The sequence below is a fragment of the Schistocerca gregaria genome, chromosome 2, assembly GCF_023897955.1.
Source record: "Schistocerca gregaria isolate iqSchGreg1 chromosome 2, iqSchGreg1.2, whole genome shotgun sequence".
NCBI classification, from domain to species: domain Eukaryota; kingdom Metazoa; phylum Arthropoda; class Insecta; order Orthoptera; family Acrididae; genus Schistocerca; species Schistocerca gregaria.
The window spans coordinates 702246837-702264431 of record NC_064921.1 but is presented as its reverse complement, the minus strand read 5'-3'; the positions used below and the strand labels follow the sequence as shown (position 1 = coordinate 702264431).

Sequence of the window (17595 nt, the reverse complement as noted above, 5' to 3'; positions counted from 1 at the left end):
CATTTTTTGTAGTCGTAGCAGTCTTCTGATATGTTACATAGATTAAACAGAACCCCACTCAACAAGAGAAACTAACTATGGAAGAGAAATGAGTACAATCATACAAATATGTAGGAATAATGGGTATGAACACATGTAGTACACAGGCTCAATCAAAAATTAAATACACAAATACGAAACAAACACAACACTTCTAGAATACAAGAGAACTCACAAGCTGCAACTTACAAACACACTCAACAAACACACACCATGACAACACCACACAGAAAAGAACCAGATGGTACACCATGATTTACGCACATAAATTAACACACAAAATTGCTAACCTCCTAAAGAGGCAAGGTTTTCAAATAGCATATAAGACTGGGAAAATCCTTCAGTCACACCTAAGCCAACTAGCTACCAAGATAGATACACTCCAGCAATCAGGAATGTATAAACTTGAATGTCAAAGTTGTGATGTAATAAACATAGGCATGAGATGCAGGAATTTTAAAACGCGGTACAAAGAATATAGCAGGTGTTGGAAGTACGAAACAAACAATTCCACATTTTCAGAACATTTAGAACACCACAGCCACCATCCCACAAACATAGAACAAGAAACGATAATAATGAGAATAAGAAATCATGACAAACATCTTATACAAATACAAGAAATCTTCCACATTTAGAAATCCGTCGCTGAAAACAAATATGAGATAAATGAACAAACACACATCAGTACAGGATCCGTTCCACACTTAATAAAGTGATAAGATAAAATCGTCCCGCTCACACAAACAGGAAAAATAATAATAATGTAACTAGGCTGTTTAGGTTCTTGTATTGGTAACTCCGCCGCCACATAGCGCTCTCTTTGAAAATCACTGGCTGTGCTGTGTGCAGTCTGTGGCTGGTTTGCATTGTTGTCTGCCATTGTAGTGTTGGGCAGCGGCAGCTGGATATGAACAGCGTGTAGCGTTGCGCAGTTGGAGGTGAGCCGCCAGCAGTGGAGGATGTGGGGAGAGAGATGGCGGAGTTTTGAAATTTGTAAGACTGGATGTCATGAACTGCTATATACCGCACATTATGACTTTTGATGATATTAAGGTAAATACATTGTTTGTTCTCTATTAAAATCTTTCATTTGCTAACTATACCTATCAGTAGTTAGTGCCTTCCGTAGTTTGAATCTTTTATTTAGCTGGCAGTAGTGGCGCTCGCTGTATTGCAGTAGTTCGAGTAACCAAGATTTTTGTGAGGTAAGCGATTTGTGAAACGTATAGGTTAATGTTAGTCAGGGCCATTTTTTTGTAGGGATTTTTGAAAGTCAGATTGCGTTGCGCTAAAAAAAATATTGTGTGTCAGTTTAAGCACAGCATTGTATAATTTTTCTAAGGGGACGTTTCAATAATAATATATATCTCGCCCCCCTTCGCCTTCTGAACACAAACACACACACAAAAAGCCTACATAAAATGTTTTATATCACACCAAAACATACACACACACACACACATACACACACACATACACAAACACACACACACACATACACATACACACAAATGCACACATACACACATTACAGTTACTGCAAAAGGTACACTTGAAAGCTGGCAATAACATTAGATCTTTGGCAAAAAATTCGACAGTCGGCAACAGAAACCAAAAAAGTGCACAAAAGCAAGTGTTCAGTTCCTAGCGCTGTGAAATGTGGGAAGAAAACCGTAAGTGGCATTTATAAGAAGAGGAACGGTATGAAAAATGGAACAGAAGCGTAATATGTAGAAAATCGTCCACGCAACTTGTAAGTACAGTTCAAAATATTACTACATATTAGGAAAAACCAACCACCAGAACTGTTTAAAACCTATAGGTACATTGCCCAAAATGTAAATGGTTCAAATGGCTCTGAGCACTATGGGACTCAACTGCTGTGGTCATTAGTCCCCTAGAACTTAGAACTACTTAAACCTAACTAACCTAAGGACATCACACACATCCATGCCCGAGCCAGGATTCGAACCTGCGACCGTAGCAGTCCCGCGGTTCCGGACTGCAGCGCTAGAACCGAACGACCACCGCGGTCGGCCGCAAAATGTAAACTAAATAGTAAAAATATGTATATATTCCAGGCCACCGAAGATGACTTGCACAGATTAAAGCCGAAAAGCGTATGGCACGAAATTTGTGTTTCATTCAGTTGCAGTCAGACGGTCTAAAAAGAAAAAATTATCAATATAGCGTAACCGTTTGAAGAGCTTTCTCGACAATTGCAGCTAATGATTTTGTCACTCCCATCGCTCGACATAACTGCCATCGAACATTTATCGGATATAATCAGGAGGTCAGTTTGTGCACAAAATCCTGCACCGGCAACACTTCCGCAATTCTGGGCAGCATGGCTCAATATTTCTGCAGGGAACTACCAATGAGTTGTTGAGTCCATTCCACGCTGATTTATACGGGGCAAAAGGAAGTCCGACGCGCTATTAGGAGGTGGTAAACTAACGTCTATTGCGACACAACAAAGTTTTCAAAGCCTCCAGACCATGGCCCGGGAGAACGAAGAAATAGTGAAAGATGTGGTTACCACCAAAGTGAGAGCTTTGAGAGCTGGTTGAACGGATCTACGTTGTGAGTTCGCAAATTTGGTTGAGAACTGTTGCTTCAGTAAACTCGCCATTGGTTTCGTGCATCCCCATGGTTGAATGCCAGACAGAAATTGTTACATCTTGAAGCACAAGATGGATACCTATCAGCCTTTTTGGAGATGTTCATCATATAACGAGTATAAAATGAGTAAAACTTTTGTTTCAAGCGTAACTGATGTCCGCCACCAACATCAGTGCGAGACTTAGCCTTTGTAGGCGTGACTGGACAACTGTATTCGTTATGGCAGGAAAGCAAACAGCCACCGAATGTAATCTTGAGGGTGTTTGCCGTACCTGAAACATATGTCGTGTCTGTCCGTGAGTGTTGCTGGTTGGAGGCTCGTATCAAAGTACTCTTCTTCCCATCGCACACCAGACAATTTCCATGAGTAACAAATTAAGGGGCAAGTCAGTCTATACAAGGATCCGTACATTCTCGAGGCGTCTGTGGAGCGAACTGTAAAGTGTGTTCTTGCATTATCCTGCTGGAGTATGCCATCTGGTTCTTTGAATCATGACGGCTATAACTGAAAAATCACCACACCATGATTCTCGGTGTTGGGGAGATAACGGGCTCGAGAATCCTGTGACGTTCCACTCTCACCAACTCATCTATTGAACTCCACAGAATGCTATACAGTGACCGAGTCGTCGCTGGCTCTGCACCACGCACGTCTCTGTTGTTTTGTGACAGGCCTGTTCACCGAACTGTTCAACTGTGTGTGAAATCTTATGGGACTTGACTGCTAAGGTCAGCCGTCCCTAAGTTTACACACTACTTAACCTAAATCATCCTAAGGACAAACACACGCACCCATGCCCGAGGGAGGACTCGAACCTCCGCCAGGACCAGCCACACAGTCCATGACTGCAGCGCTTAGACCGCTCGGCTAATCCCGCGCGGCTATTCACCGAACTGCTTGTGTGAGATGGCTCGTGCACAAGCCTCCGCAGTGAACAACCGACCGGGTGGGAAGGGGAGAGGAAGCGAAGAGGAATCGGAACAAAGAAACTCGGCACGAGAAACTCAATTCTACAGCCGCCAATATTAGTCCTATATTAGTCCTACAGAGATGTATCGCTTCACGGTGGCTAACTAATGGTTTTCGTGGCAAATTTGTTTGCTCACACTGATGCACTGATGAGAATAGACAGTGAAATTAATCTTATGTATCTTGTAATTGACGATGTGCAGAACATGGGGCAGCTAAGTAAAATGAAAATATTTAGGTGCAAACACTGAAATAATCGTAGCTGCAAACTTGCAAAGTGAACATTTATGCTGGAAAAACTTTTATCCATGTCTATAACAGTTAAATTGTTACGAAACTTATAAACAATCCTGCATGAGCAGCGCCTATTAGATGTAGGGGGTCCGACAGCTGATCAGTTCAGTCATTCCACCAGAAAGGAGATGCACGGCTCGTGTTATCTACAATTCAACAATGCCTAGACGGTCAATACCGCGGTTCGAACGCATCCGCATTGTTACTTTGGGCCAGGAAGGGCTCTCAACAATGGAAGTGTCCCTGAGTCTCAGAGTGAATCAAAGCGATGTTGTTCGGACATGGCGGAGATACAGAGAGAGACAGGAACTGTCAATGACGTGCCTCGCTCAGGCCGCCCAAGGGCTACTACAGCAGTGGAAGACCGCTATCTACGCATTATGGCTCGGAGGAACCTTGGCAGCAACGCCACCATGTTGAACAATGCTTTTCGTGCAGCAATTGGACGTCGTGTTACGTCTCAAGCTGTGGTCAATAGGCTGCATGATGCGCAACTTCACTCCCGACGTCGTTGGCGATGTCCTACTTTGCAATCACGACACCATGCAGCGTGGTACAGATGGACTAAACAACATGCCGAATGGACCGCTCAGGATTGGTGTCATGATCTCTTCACCGATGAGTGTCGCATATGCCTTCAATCAGACAGTCGTCGGATACGTGTTTGGGGGCAACTCGATCAGACTGAACGCCTTAGACCCACTGTCCAGCAAGAACAGCGAGGTGAAGGTTCCCAACTGTTTGAGGGTGTAATTATGTGTGGCCGATGTACACCGCTGGTGGTCATGGAAGGTGGTAATAATGGCTGTACGATACATGAATGCCATACTGTGACCGATAGTGCAACCATCTCGGCAGTGTATTGGCGAGGCATTCGCCTTCATGGACGACAATTCGCACCCCCATCGTGCACATCTTGTGAATGACTTCCTTCAGAATAACGACATTGTTCGACTAGAGTGGCCAGCATGTTCTCCAGACATGAACCCTATCGAACATGCCTGGGATGGATCGAAAAGGGCTGTTTATCGACGACGTGAACCACCAACCACTCTGAGGGATCTACCCCGAATCGCCGTTGAGGAATGGGAGGCAATCTGGACCAACAGTACCGTGATGAAGCTGCAGATGGCATACCACGACGAATACAGGCATGCGTCAATGCAAGAGGACGTGTTACGGGTATTAGATGTACCTGTGTTACAGCAATCTGGACCACCACCTGTGTTGGCTCTCAGTTCTAGGGGACTGATGAGCTCAGATGTTAAGTCCCACAGTGCTCAGAACCATTTTGAACCACCACCTATGAAGGTCTCGCTGTATGGTGGTACAACGTGCAGTGTAGTTTTCGTGAGCAATAAAAAGGGCAGAAATAATGTTTATGTTGATCTTTATTCTTATTTTCTGTACAGGCTCCGTAACTCTCAGAACCGAGGTGATGCAAAACTTTTTTTGATGCGTGTGTTAAGTATTGTTCATTTGTTGCAGCATTCTGAGTCCGAAATCTAAGAACTGGGGTTAGACACAGCTTTGTTCTTTAACTGTTGCCTTATTTAAATTGTTGCTAAACTAAGATATGTAATATTACTTAAACTTGAAAAGTTCAGAGTGGTGTTTGTAATCCTTTAAGTCTCTCTGATTTTAATTGTTTTTCTTAAATAAATATGTTTTGATGAACAATGGTGAATGATGTGAACTCCAGTCCGTTCAGTCCTTCCACTTAATTTCCTGTTTGCCTGCTGGAGGTTTGATAATGCATAAGAAATAAATGGAATTTACTTGATATAAATATCAAGAGGTCTGATGGCAACCCAGTTCTAAGCAAAGAATGGAAGGCAGAAAGGTGGAAGGAGTATATAGAAGGTTTATACAAGGGTGATGTACTTGAGGACAATGTTATGGAAATGGAAGAGGATGTAGATGAAGACGAAATGGGTGATACGATACTGCGTGAAGATTTTGACAGAGCACTGAAAGACCTGAGTCGAAACAAGGCCCCGGGAGTAGACAACATTCCATTAGAACTACTGACGGCCTTGGGAGAACCAGTCATGACAAAACTCTACCAGCTGGTGAGCAAGATGTATGAGACAGGCGAAATACCCTCAGACTTCAAGAAGAATATAATAATTCCAATCCCAAAGAAAGCAGGTGCTGACAGATGTGAAAATTACCGAACTATCAGTTTAATAAGTCACAGCTGCAAAATACTAACGCGAATTCTTTACAGACGAATGGAAAAACTGGTAGATGCGGACCTCGGGGAGGATCAGTTTGGATTCCGTCGAAATGTTGGAACACGTGAGGCAATACTGACCTTACGACTTATCTTAGAAGAAAGATTAAGAAAAGGCAAACCTACGTTTCTAGCATTTGTAGACTTAGAGAAAGCTTTTGACAATGTTGACTGGAATACTCTTTTTCAAATTCTAAAGGTGGCAGGGGTAAAATACAGGGAGCGAAAGGCGATTTACAATTTGTACAGAAACCAGATGGCAGTCATAAGAGTCGAGGGGCATGAAAGGGAAGCAGTGGTTGGGAAAGGAGTGAGACAGGGTTGTAGCCTCTCCCCGATGTTATTCAATCTGTATATTGAGCAAGCAGTAAAGGAAACAAAAGAAAAATTTGGAGTAGGTATTAAAATTCATGGAGACGAAGTAAAAACTTTGAGGTTCGCCGATGACATTGTAATTCTGTAAGAGACGGCAAAGGACTTGGAAGAGCAGTTGAACGGAATGGACAGTGTCTTGAAAGGAGGATATAAGATGAACATCAACAAAAGCAAAACGAGGATAATGGAATGTAGTCGAATTAATTCGGGTGATGCTGAGGGAATTAGATTAGGAAATGAGACACTTAAAGTAGTAAAGGAATTTTGCTACTTAGGAAGTAAAATAACTGATGATGGTCGAAGTAGAGAGGATATAAAATGTAGACTGGCAATGGCAAGGAAAGCGTTTCTGAAGAAGAGAAATTTGTTAACATCGAATACAGATTTAAGTGTCAGGAAGTCATTTCTGAAAATATTTGTTTGGAGTGTAGCCATGTATGGAAGTGAAACATGGACGATAACTAGTTTGGACAAGAAGAGAATAGAAGCTTTCGAAATGTGGTGCTACAGAAGAATACTGAAGATAAGGTGGATAGATCACGTAACTAATGAGGAGGTATTGAATAGGATTGGGGAGAAGAGAAGTTTGTGGCACAACTTGACTAGAAGAAGGGATCGGTTAATAGGACATGTTTTGAGACATCAAGGGATCACAAATTTAGCATTGGAGGGCAGTGTGGAGGGTAAAAATCGTAGAGGGAGACCGAGAGATGAGTACACTAAACAGATTCAGAAGGATGTAGGTTGCAGTAGGTACTGGGAGATGAAGAAGCTTGCACAGGATAGAGTAGCATGGAGAGCTGCATCAAACCAGTCTCAGGACTGAAGACCACAACAACAACAACAAAATTTTGGTTAGGGTCAACGTGTTTATTGCTAGGTATCGCGATCAACTTTGTTTCTACAATCGATTACCGATTATGAAATTGTATCACAAGATTCTTCCTGGCGTCCAGTATGACTGAACTCATCGATTCCGTATTCGCGCCACAGTCATGGTATCCTGACTAACACATGCGTCAATATCTCCGAACGATAAACCGCCATCTCGACAGACCACGGTACTAGCGCTGTGTTCGGAAACGATTTTCCTTCTTACACGAGACATAAGCTACGGCTGTCGAGTTCCGATAGTTATTGGGAAACGTTTCTCCTTTTAACGGGAGGGATAACATGACCTTCTAACAAAAATACAACACTGAAATGTGAGTGGTCAATGAGAAGCCCTCTGCATAACCTTTACTTACATACAAAACGTAAATGGCATTTCCCTTCCCTGACTTGTGCAGTTGCATTTAAATGCTAATCATTTCCTTATTCAAGCGTAAAGGTTGAGGCAGTTCTGACAGCCTATCGGAAATACATTTAGAGTGAATAAATATATAGAGATGAGATTTTCGCCAGGTTATAGTGGACAAAATGTCGAATTTCCTACCGATCGCAAGTAATTTTTATCGTTTATAGCCTCCGAATAACGACACCAACTTCGTTATTCTTTCTTTTTTCAAGAAATTATTTACTGTATACTGTGGCATTTTGAAGAATCTGATAGGTGTCATATATAATTTTGGTGTATGAATCGATTGTTGTAGCCGGTCGGAGTGGCCGTGCGGTTCTAGGCGCTGAAGTCTGGAGCCGAGCGACCGCTCCGGTCGCAGGTTCGAATCCTACCTCGGGCGTGGATGTGTGTGATGTCCTTAGGTTAGTTAGGTTTAATTAGTTCTAAGTTCTAGGCGACTGATGACCTCAGACGTTAAGTCGCATAGTGCTCAGAGCCATTTGAGCCATTTTCGATTGTTGTAAAGCTGTATTGCAGAAGTTAGGTTAGTATCTTTGATGTGCGCGAGGGCGCAGTGGGTCAGACAATGTTAAGCTGTATTAGAGTGAAGAGCAATGGCAATATTATGTTTAAAATGTAAAGCATCAATTTATCAACTTGTTCCGTCAATATGATTATGTCAAGATTGTAACAGAAACTGATTTGTGGAGGAGGAAGTCTAATGGAATGTCACGTGATCAGACTCACTTGGAACCATACTGAGAGTGGCTCGATTTGAGAGGTAGGAAAGTGTATTGTTTGGATGTTAAGACTTCATTAAATTTAAAATCAGCCTTGAGTATCTTTTTCACAGTATACAAAAAAACCTGTGAAACATGGTAATAGTAAAGGGAAGGCAGGATTCGGTTACGATTGTGGACTGGGCCGTGATCCGTTACTATTGGTTCCTTTTACAATTGCACGCAATTTATTTTAAACCAGTAATTCCAGGCTCAACAATAAATAAAAAGTACCACACGCTATTAATGAAGGAATAAACAACAGTGTAAATAATAGTGTTTTCAGGGAGTTAAAATTTAGCAAATCACCATTAAATACGGATACAACAGATAATGTCTTAAAAGAAAAGCACTGTGATCTGGGCAGAAGGCCTTACACGCCAGGAATGGCAATAAATTAAGAATTGATTAAAAATCGCTGCAATTTACAACTTACAGGTATTTAAATATTAAAGTAAGTCGCCGCAAACACAACAGAAGGCATCAGACGCCAGGAATGGAAGTAAATAAAGTTTTAAGGCTTACTGCTAAAATACAAATACCAAATTAAAAGTTTAAGGCTAATGATCACAATCACGGCTGAAGGTCTTACACGCCAGGAACGGCAGTAATATAAAAAAATTAAAACCTGCTATAAAACAGCAAATACAATAGCAAAAGTTATTTAAAAAAAGAAGTAACTAATCCAGACGGTGCTCCAGGAATCGACCTCAGAGAAGGTCCAGCAACAAACACTCTCACGAGCGATGAGATAGGCACCGAAGAGTTGCATTCATTTCACATGATGGTAACTCATACTAGTGGCAGCCTAACGAATGACTAATGATAATCTTGCTGAGGCTACCTGACGTCCGATAAATCAAATGAGACGATGGAACAATACGCCAGAGCCGGAACCGGCGGTCTGCACTACGTCCACAGAATACTGTGTTTAGAGCGCCCGGAACGAGAAAGGAGCCACTACCAACAGAGTAGAAGAATCACCAACCGGCCTACAATCAAGAAAGCTGTCAAACTACACGCCTTAACGGACAGCAGACGCAAGGCGAGGGAACATACACTGCCGTTACATACACTAATCCCCAGGGCAGGTAAACGGGGCATTAGCGGCCACCAGCCAAGAAAAATTACCGCTGGTTGAACTTGGGAAATTGTAACAAGTGGAACGCAGTAAATAGTAACAAGTAGTCGAGGAAAGCTTATCAGGTCCGCCTTCCCCAAGCACTCCATTCACTGCTCTTCTCCTCAGCGACACTATGAGTAGCAACACGAACGCAAGTCACTGGAGAATCGCAAAGATATCACAATGGTGGAGGTATCCCTACTTGGACTGAAATGCACTCATCTTAAAGCTTGCTGGATCCGGTTTACAACAAAGTCTTCCGCCCTCGTGACCACTGCCCTTTCATCTGGCAGTCCATACGCGCCACCAGCGGTCCCGGCGGGTTCTGGCACTGCACGGACCTGGCTCCTCCTTAGTCCCCAAATGAACTGCCACACTCACACGACCCGGAAAAATAACGACGTCGCCGAAGTCGCCCCACAGATTGGGCAATAGTTACTACATATCGATAACCGCCGCTGCTGCCACTAGCAGACAGGCAATGCTTGCGAAACCGAGTGGCGCCAGCCAACACGAGAGGAAGACAAACAACCGCAACCATGACAACTAAATGATACCGTCTGGCCTCCAACAGATGGCAGAAACCTACAAACAGCACCAACGCGAGCTGTAGCACGCCTCAACCCTAGTGTTGTCATTTATGCGCATATTTCATTTCTTTACCAACCTTTCTCTTACAATTTTAAGTGGGTCATGAAACAAAGTGCATTCGAAATATCAGTTCGAACTGCAACTAACAGAGAACTCATTGCACCTCCCTAGTGCTTCTCTAGTGTAGATACAGTAATTTGCAGCTTTAGCATAGCAGTGCACAAGACAGAGCAGTACTGCCACTCGTTGTCCATATTTGCGCAGAACAAAGGTAAGGACAAACTATTTTGATTTTTTTATTTATCCAATCAGGACCAACTTATGTCATTTAGAGAGAGTTTTTGTGATAAGTTTTGCAAAACTAATTACTGTTGGTTTCATGTGGAAGTTCATTTTTTCAGGCAGACAAAATTCTTGGAGTCAGGTTGCTATCTTTCACAGTATGCAATCATTACGATAGATAATTAATTATTATTATGCTGCAGTTTTGCTTTCACATACAACACAACAAGTTTCATTACGACAGTTTTTTTTAACTATCGCAGCTCAGATCTTACAATCAGAAACAGTACGTCAGTCCTATTTTTTTATCATTTAAACAAAACTTTCACTATTATATTTTTATTTATATATTTTATTTATATTTAAAGAGAACTTTCACTATTATTTTAATTATTTAAAGAGAACTTTCGAAGTTTCTAAGAGTACTTCAACGACATAACATGTACGAGACTTGACGAAATAGTATCAAGATAACAGCGCCACATACCATTGCTCCGCTGCCAGGACAGGATGTTCCACAAACGTTTGCCCTATTACACAAAATGTAAGCAAACACGGTATGGTATGGTATTATTCTTGTGTTTACCAGTGCGCTTGAAGTCCATCAGTCCGTGTCCTCTTGTTTTAACAGTCAGATAACTTGCTCGTAAAGCCATTGGGGCGTTCACAATATACATGAGAGTCGAAGAAGAAAATATCATACATATCGAACGTTGCCAAACTACTCGTATTAGAGCAGCTGTGCTGTTGTATGCTGAAGAATATCCAGATCGCGCAAAGCACTCTTGATCTGCCTCTGCAAACATTACAAAAAAGTTCTAGAATCTGGAAGTGCGGGAAATAAAGTACACCAAGGACAAAGAAGAGCAACTAACCAAAGAAATGAAACTAACATTTTAGCAGCAGTAACACAGAATGCAAATGTCACTAAGAGGCATCTCGGGCGTATTAGTGGGATCAACAGAATGAGTGTACTGCGAACACTACATCCCACTGTATTTCATCCTCTTCATATTTTGCTACATCTACCAGTTTCATAGCAAAGACTTCCGTCATTGGTTACAGTTCTCCGAATGTTTTCTACGAAAAGTGCAAAGTTATGCGGCATATCTATGCAAAATTTTTTGTAGTGAAACAACACCGTTTAAAAATCATAAGCAACTCAAGAGCCGCAATAGGAGTGGATAAAAAACTTACGTTTGGTACATGTTTTTTAAGACCCGCATCATTGGGCCCTCTTCTGTTGATGGGAATCTAGACACATTCTACTATCTCGAGATCTACGATACTTTGCTGGCGCAGGGATTGGAAAATATTCTATTGGACATAACAGTAATCAATGTGATACCAACAAGATAGATGTCATTCCCATTCTGCGCATATAGTGACAGACCCTCTTAAGGAAACGACTGGTGAGTATTGGAACAGTCGTTCAGGAAACGCAAATTGGTCTTCACACTCACCAACTTTTGTCTGTTGCGAAAATCAAAACAACTGTCTGTGTAGCAGTGCTTAAGGTCGACATTTTTAGTACTTGGTACAAGAATCGTGACAATAAAATTATGAGCCTTACCTGAGTTACGCGTTTGCTGACATTTAGTGTAATAGGGCAGACGTTTGTGGAGCCTCTTCTGCTGTCGGCGGACAGTGGTAAGCGGCGCAGTTATATTGATACCATTTCATCAAGTCCAATACATCTTACGTCGTTGAAGTTCTCTTAAAAGCGTCTTCTAAATTCCACAGGAAAAGTATATAATACCATTAGAGAAAAAAAATGTCGGTGTCGTAACTAGAAGATTATAAACGATAAGAATTACTTGCGAACGTCAGGACATTTGTCATATTGTTCGCTGTAACTTGGCGAAAACCTCACCTTGATATATTTACGCATTGTGGATATGTTTTGGGTAACCTGTCATAGCTGTCTCATCCTGTACATTTTACTACAGCTTTTTACTACAGCTCGGTGTTTCTTGCATATCTTCTTCATGATATTGCAGTTTAAATAGTTAGCAATGTAAATATATGGAAAGGTTTCCAAACTTCATTAATAGGTTACAGAATGGAAACATTCAAACGATTCTCTCGATATGACTGACATTCATAGTAAACCACCAGAATTATCTATTTGGCTGGCAATAAAAAGATATCGTACTATCAAGAATCCTATATACGATATACTACGCCGTTGTAAAGCTTGATCCATGTACAAGTCCCCATCCATGGAACCCACTTCAAACCAGCTGAATCACCGTCAGCTGCAGTAACGTCAGAAAGTTTCAGAATGTCGTTCGACATCAACTCCACGACCCTACTTTTAGAAATCCATCATGGACATGATGACGCCTTCTAAGAAAGTGCCTGAGAAAGAGCGTTCGATTGCCAGTCAGACATTATTCAGCTACGTCCAACTTTATTTCTTCCTCATCTGTAACGGTGCTGACGATTTTGAACTCTAACCTTTCATTCTTCGCCGGCCGCCATGGCCGAGAGGTTCTAGGCGCTACGGTCTGGAACCGCGCGACCGCTACGGTCGCAGGTTCGAATCCTGCCTCGAGCATGGATGAATGTGATGTCCTTAGGTTAGTTAGGTTTAAGTAATTCTAAGTTCTAGGGGACTGATGATCTCAGCAGTTAAGTCCCATAGTGCTCAGAGCCATTCTTTTTTATTCATATTATAAAGCCAGCTCTTCACCACCAAATATTTATTACATACATTTATGTAAAGGAAGTCATTCAGTCTATGTACTTCAGCAAAAATTTTATTTGTTTCCCCTAAGTATATTCTTTTTTTCCGTTGTAGTTGTAGGACTCCTAATATCGTGACAAATGATGGGCTGGGCTTCCGAGTCACCAGTGTGGGCGATACTGAAAAAAAAGATACATAGATCTAACGAGTCATTCACTGAGACAACTGATTAGGAAGTAGAATGTGCGATAGAAGTTGGTCTGAGTGTTTGAGAGGGGCTGCGTGTCGGACCTAGATGGAACTTGTTAGTTACACATATTGTGAAATACGTGAGCGTTGCAGTTGTATCATATCAAATATTTTGGGAACAGTGGATAAGAGGAAATACGTATCGCCAATGAAAATGCTCTCAATATGAGATATACCCTACAAACAGGTACGATCGTAGACTCTGAATGAGCGTTCGTTCTCACAGACATCCGGGGTGTCGTTGGGCCCTCGTTTTGTTTTAGCTTCACACACAGTGTGCAGAGGCAATGATCGTGACAGAAACACATGCCGCATATGGAAAGGTTGACACTATTTGCGTATCTAATGTCGTGTTGCGTGCTTAACTGTCTAGAAAGTGAAAGCATAGTAGTGTTGATTCTACGGGCAGGAACGGTTCTCGCGTCTTACTCCTCACAGCAGTGTCCCAGACTTAAACGTCTCACTATGTTGTCAGAGTGAGGAATTCCAATCAAGCCATTAATATATTGTCCAGCTACACTTATACCTCGCCATCAACGAGTTTTCGTACATCAGAATTCGTTACTTCGTCTCAGCGGTATGGCGTACTTGTATCTACTTAGCAAAGATATTGTACATGAGCAGTTGTTCAGTCATTTGCAGGAACAGGGATTAAAATAGGAAGTAGAAGTAATAAGATAAAAGACTGTAACATTAATATTTGTATAGACATATAATGACATGCATGAATGGATACAAAAATTTGTACAAAGTGAGGATGAGTAGTTGGTTGGTTGGTCCATGTCAGTCTTTAACCATGGTAGGCACCACCGTAGGCCAGAGCGGGAGCGTAGGCACCCCTAGCGATGGGGGCGGCGTAGGCAGCCCTGGCGATGGGAGCGGCGTAAGCCCTGGCGGGGGCGGCGACGGCAACGGGGGCGTGGGCGACGGCCACGGGGGCGGCGACGGCGGGGTGGGCTCCAGCCTCCTTGTGCACGACGGCATTGAAGCCGTTCACGGGGTCAGCCGTGTAGTCGACAACGCGGATGGAACCGTCGGGTTCGGCCAAGCTGTAGCTGCCCTGGACGACGTCTCCGCTGCGGCTCTCGTGCTGGGATTTCGAGTCACCAGTGTGGGCGTCCTGGACGTTGTAGGCGAAGCTGTACTGTGGGTGGGGGTCGTACTCGACAGCGGCGGGGGCGGCAGCGACAGCTGGGGCGTAGGCCCTGGCGACAGGGGCAGCATAGGCCCTAGCGACGGGGGCAGCGTAACGAGCAATGGGGGCGGCGTAGGCGGGGGCAGCGTAGGCGGGGGCGGCGTATCCTCGGGCAGCCAGAGGCGCACCGGGGGCGTAGACGGCGGGTGCACCAAGGTACCCGGCGCTAGCCACGGCCGCCATCACGGACAGGATGATCAACTGTGAAAAGTAGAAGCTATTTATCTTCATTGTCACTGACACTTTGATGAAGCAGTATGTATAATCTAAAACTAAAACTCCGTCCAAACAAGTCCTCGAAGGAACACCGCTAAACGGTACCGACCGACCGCGGTGTCATCCTCAGCTCATAGGTGTCCCCTGTTGCGGATATGGGGTGGGGGGGGGGGGGAGGGTGATGTGGTCAGCACACCTCTCTCCTGGCCATTGGCAGTGTGCGAGACCGGAGCCGCTACTTCTCAATCAAGTAGCTCTTCAATGAGCCTTACAACTGCTGAGAGCACCGTGCTTGTCAAGTGCGCTCGGCAGACTGGAGGGTTACCTATCCAAGTGCTAACCAATCTCGACAGTGCTTAACTTCGGTGATCTGACGAAAACCGGTGTTACCACTGCTGCAAGGCTGTTAGCAGTACGTGTAATCTACTTCCTTTATGTACTTTGTATAGCTACTTCGTCTAATAATCCTCAGTTCTAATTACTACAGAATCACATACATTTAGGTATCATATACCAAGCACGAAGTAACATTATAGGCTAGAACTATACCACGACGTTCTTCCATGAATTATAGAAAAATAAATGTGAATAAAAGAATCGTGAGATGAATCCTAAGACAATCAGTACTGTTATCTATTGCAAAAGAAAACTTAATTCAAACGCAACGACCAGAAGTATGCAGACAGACACCCGGCATTTTTTAGATATCTAAAGGTTTGAACGTATCACTAGTTCTTCTCCAGGTCATGCGAACTCTAATCATTATGATTCGGAACTAACACCTACAGGAGAATGCCTGCAGTTGATGGTCATCACTCGGGTTACATCTTTCACTGAAGTTTCTTTCATTTGAATTACGCCAAAAGTGTGGAACATGAGCAGTTTAGTGAATTTTGTTACAGTATATAAACTGGATCGTGAATTCGGTAGACGTCGGTGGAAATCAATGTTCAATAAATTTGAATAGAGAAAGGATCCTACTGTTAAATGATGCTACCGCGAATATGAAGAAGCCCAGGAAAGCAGTTAAATTTTTTTATCGTAACCTAAAGTATGTTCCTGGTTTAGCGCATGTGCTACATCGTGTAGCTGAAGCAGTATGTCTAAAATAGGACAATGTGTATACGTTGATATCCTTCACAAACTAGGTAAATAGACGCACAACATACAACGGTTTGACATTGCAGATAGCATTAATTAAGCCATACGTTGACGTTTTTGCTGTTGAAGGTATTTTTCAAAATATATATACATGTTGCCGCATTTAGAGCTATACTCTCAAATTTAGCTTTGTCTCCACAACCTATTTTAATCTGGTGGGGTACCTAGATAAATGCCGCCATCTTTTACGGTAAGGACTGTGATGAAGTTAAGTCGGTAAGAGTCCGTTATTTACTGAAATTTGTTTATGTGTCCATCTGTTTACTTCGTTCTATAGAAAATAATTAAGTTATTTTTTTCTTTTCGGTCCTGGGTCATAGACGCTTTTGGAGCCAATAATGAAGCTTACATTAAATATCCGGAAGTGGCATTCAAGAAAACAGATTTGAAGCAAGATCTGATTTACAGCAAACCAAATTTTGAGCATTTGTTTCGAGAAATGACAAAGTTGGGATTCTCAGGTAACTGGTAGAATATATGATAATGGTTGAAGAGATTGAAAAATCAAGAAATGAGTTGCAGCAAGAGATAAGATTATCGGATAAAATCCTGATTTTAAGTTTATGAAGTTGACAGAAAAATATTTTGTGGCGAAAACATAAAAGACTTTCACCGTGATCCGACTTTATCCGAAATTTTTTCAGTTAAGTATTCACCTGTCACTTGTTGTAGTATAGAACGGCCATTCATTTTTCAAGTACGTAAATGTTTTGTCCGATAAACAAAATAGCCATAGTGAAGAAAATTTGGTTAAATTGATTTTCTCGCACTGTTTTAGAAGGTAATGAAAATAAATGTAGAACTGAATTTTCATATCGCATGTATTTAATATTTTGTTGTCCCATTACGCATGTTTAATGATGTGACATTGCATGTATGTATGCAAGTTTTACGACTAATAGTGCCTGAAAATTCTGGTTCTGATAATACTACTTCCACATTTGAAAAGATTTGTAAGCTAAGGAAAGAAATGGCGTGAAAGATATCCATCCACTGCTATTGCCCAGCGTTTCCACGCCTCTGTACTGCACGTGTCGGGTAGCTTGCTCGTCCTGCCCAACGAATTGCTTCCCTTAAAAATAAGTCACTGCAAGAGTTTTGGTATGAACAGAACACAGTCCGCTCTAGACAGACGCACGTGGCCCAGGTGACACTCCGCGCCCTTTCGGCGGCCCCAGGGCAAACGCCAGAGAGAGCTGCTACTGTACCGGTTGGCTCACCTTACACGCCATGTTGCTGCTGCTGCTGCTGTTCCCTTGCTGTATACCTGCTGCGCCGCCGGCCACAGCTTATATAGTCAGCCGTCGCCGCCTGGTCCCCCCTTGGGCATAAAAGTCGTGGCCATTCACCGAGCAAAAGTTGACACCCGTCGCCCTTTCCTTGTTGCAAAACTTCGGCAGCTAAAATGAGCGATGAATAGAGGCGTAGCAATTCTTTAGCATTTTTCACTCCACTGTTTTTAAACATGACAAAATACGTAAAACTGTTTTTA

The 17595-nt window shown here is 42.6% G+C and overlaps 1 protein-coding gene across 1 annotated transcript in view; it reads right to left on the bottom strand.

Moving 5' to 3' along the window:
* Nucleotides 1–17359, bottom strand: part of LOC126335941 (cuticle protein-like) — a 36549-nt gene extending 19190 nt beyond the window's left edge. Inside the window, exons 1-2 of the mRNA XM_049999418.1 lie at nt 17324–17359; nt 14327–14927 (exon numbers count right to left, since the gene is read on the bottom strand). Coding sequence (XP_049855375.1) covers nt 14327–14927; nt 17324–17335 — 613 coding nt within the window. The 5' untranslated portion in view covers nt 17336–17359. The remainder of the gene's footprint in view (nt 1–14326; nt 14928–17323) is intronic.
* Between the last annotated feature and the right edge of the window lie 236 nt (nt 17360–17595).